At 30.8% G+C, this 3,153-nt stretch overlaps 1 protein-coding gene across 2 annotated transcripts; it reads left to right on the top strand.

The window, feature by feature from the left end:
• The first annotated feature begins 251 nt into the window (after positions 1 to 251).
• LOC100572127 lies at positions 252 to 2,246 on the top strand. Of its 2 annotated transcripts, none has more exons than XM_029485080.1 (2): positions 252 to 492; positions 632 to 2,246. In XM_029485080.1, the coding sequence occupies exon 2, from the start codon at positions 652 to 654 to the stop codon at positions 1,876 to 1,878; it is 1,227 nt and encodes a 408-aa protein (XP_029340940.1). In that variant the 5' UTR covers positions 252 to 492; positions 632 to 651; the 3' UTR covers positions 1,879 to 2,246. The 2 variants fall into 2 exon arrangements, with proteins under 2 accessions (XP_029340940.1, XP_003245781.1); XM_003245733.4 differs by having other exon boundaries at positions 252 to 496; positions 632 to 2,245.
• Positions 2,247 to 3,153: the final 907 nt, after the last annotated feature.

Below are 3,153 nucleotides of genomic sequence, written 5' to 3'. Positions count from 1 at the left end.
TGCATATTTTCCACTAGCACGTAATTTCGAAGCGTTTTCACAGCGCGTTGTGTGCTTACTAAGTAGTAACTAATGTTGTCTGTCGAACATTATCGGTATTAGGTTCGTAAAAACATGATATCGAAGTATTATTTTACCTTCATGTTTAGAGGAATAAGTTCGTAGGTAGTCTTCCTCCATGGCCGTCAGGAAACGACGCTACATATTATCAGTGAGTACCTATGCAATAAATGATAAGTGATAACACATTTCAATATGATTATTACGTTTTTTTGTTTTTCTTTACTGATGTAATATTGTTCAATTGTAATTTTAACCCAATGCAAACTGTTCGATGTTGAATATTTTCGTTGATGAGAGTTTGGTCAACTGCGTTTTATTTAAAACTAAACTTTTATTTCTACATTAAGTTTAACGTGCGCTGCAAAAATTTGAGTGAGCTTGGCGAAAACGTATTTTGCAATACTATATTACATTTCCTAACTGCTTATAGTAGGTGAGAACGCCAATACTCGCATTAAATACATTGGATAAATAAATTAATACTCTGTGATTTATTATATTACTAAGTATCTTTGAAAATCAAAGTACTTATTAAACTCATGTCAAAATTGTTTTGTTCGATTTTTAGGTGGTACATATTTGTAAGAAATGGAAGATCCGCCGAGCTCTAGCAGTTATTCATTGGATTCAAGTAGCACTTCCAAGTCCATAGTTATTCCGATCGGTCCACATTCACCTTATTCTGGTGATTTTGGTGAATACTTCTCTGAACAGTACTCTGTTCTCAAGTTGGTCTTGTCTTATCTAAACTATTATGATCTTAATACACTTCGGGAAGTCAACAGTTCTTTGAAAATAGCTACTGATATACTGTTAAAGAAACGTACATGGATTCAAGCTGCTTCTCTAAATTATATGCACGGAACTGATCATCGGCCAGAGCCAATACACAGTGGACATTTTATTGATTTGAGAATTGAACCAAAAGTATTGTTTACTTTTGAAGGTATGGCTGGTGGACCTTCGTCTAGATCCAGGCCAAAAATTTGTATGCGCTTACGAGATAGAAATGATAACCGTTTCTTTCCCAAAAGTGACATCGTGCCAAAATCAGTTAAGACATTTGTACCAATTGGCGCTAAAGGTATTATTTATCCAGACAAGAATGAAAAAAATGAATTGATAACTGTTCAGACTATGATGCATAAGAAACTGGCACTTCTCTATTTGCCTACAACTGACAGTTATGATGTAAGTGTATTTACTCGTGTAGTTACATCTGACTCATTTATACAAGAACCAATACGTGAATTTTTTCATAGTGATCCACGTCCTATAAAAGGAATAATATTTTTGAAAGTCGGTGCACCACATATCGATGGGATGATAAGGTTTATTGTGAAAATGGTATCTAACAATCAGTCCGAACCATTTGCGTTATCTGGAGGACATGTATCAAGCTTAGATTATGATAATCCACCAAAAAAAAATATTCCTGGTGTTTTGAAGGCAATTATATTTCGTGGAGATGGTATACGTTGTGTGTCAGATTTTATTGGCTCTACAACGGATGATGGAGTGCTTGAGGGATTAAAACATACTGCACTGTATGTTAATAAGACTTTTGGAAAATTGAACATTCATAAGACATTCATAATGATGTTCCAATGTGTAGATAGACATTCATTGCCCATTGAAGATAATACTCATCTTGCAAAGACATTTCCAAATATCCCAATTTTCGGCATGCAAACTTGGGGAGAAATAGGGTTTAGGTCTTTTAAAACACATGAATTGAAATTTGCTCCTAAAAAGAGAAAGTTATCCATAATGCATTCAGTTAAAACCACGTACATGATTGTTTCTATAGATTAATAATAATATAACAATAATACCTAATATTAATTTTACTTATATATTTTAAAGTATTTTAATACGTTAATTTTTTTTTTTTTTATAGTGTCTTAAGTAACTTCTATTGTTTTCCTTATTAAGAGGATGTCACACCCGCATGTGTTGTCTCCGTCTTACAAATGTACAACATAACAAAAACTGTTTTGCGCGGGACAACTTTTCTTGCACCATATTTATTGTAGAACTACAAAATTTTCACAAAACATAAAAAAGAACTTTGTCTGTACAACAGCGTGCTTTTTTTTTTTAATAGCACTATCCAATCATTTTTTATAAGCAAATGAAAAAAAAAACCAAATGTTTGGAAGCAAATAACTTTTATTGCATTCATGTTATCTAAAATATAGGCACACTGTTGCATAGATAATTGTCCACCCTTTATGTTCAGAAATTTTGGAGCCACTACTACAAACACAGAAAGATAAAAGTAGTCCCGCGCAAAACAGTTTTTGGTATGTTGTACATTTATTTTGTAAGACGGGACAACACATGCAAGTGTGACATCCTCTTAAACATTTTGTTTTATTTCTGATTTATATAAAATTTACAATTATTTTTATTTTCATTAACATGACCGTGTAGAAGGTGAAGTATCTATCGTCTGCAGTCTAGTTATGAAACAAAAAAATACCTTTTTAAATATAGATGCCTATTATTTTGCTGTTATTTTTTGATTTTGATTTTATACATTTTATTTTAGACAACTATTCATAATTGTGAAGAGTATTATTGATGTGTGTGATTCATATTTATTAACCTACATAATATTTTATTATTATTGTTTTAAAAATTATTCTTTTCATTTAATGGGATTGTGAAAAAAATAATTTTGCTACAATTTGTAATAAAAAAAAGGAATATATTATATATATACTTATGTCCAAAAAAAACTGGGTACAATCTATAACTCAGTTACCTACATTACCCTATATATATTTTAGAATTCTCTCTGCAGGAGATTGATGATCCAATAGTCTAGTTTCGTGTCCCAAAAACAGAATTCAAAATTATGTATAGGGTACTGAGTAATATGGGTAATTTTATTATAAAGTGTACCCTGTTTTTGAGGACACTGTATATATTATATTGTTATAAACAAAATAACTTTAAATGGTTTTTGAATGTAAACAATTTTACTTAGAACATTTTTAGTGAACAATTTTAGTTCTTTTGATATAATTTTCATAACAATTCTGCATTCACTTAATATATAATTAGTTAAGCAGGTCTTGTTTA

The sequence above is a fragment of the Acyrthosiphon pisum genome, chromosome X, assembly GCF_005508785.2.
Source record: "Acyrthosiphon pisum isolate AL4f chromosome X, pea_aphid_22Mar2018_4r6ur, whole genome shotgun sequence".
Classification (NCBI taxonomy): domain Eukaryota; kingdom Metazoa; phylum Arthropoda; class Insecta; order Hemiptera; family Aphididae; genus Acyrthosiphon; species Acyrthosiphon pisum.
The sequence above is the reverse complement of the archived record's forward strand: the minus strand, read 5'-3'. Positions and strand labels throughout refer to the sequence as shown.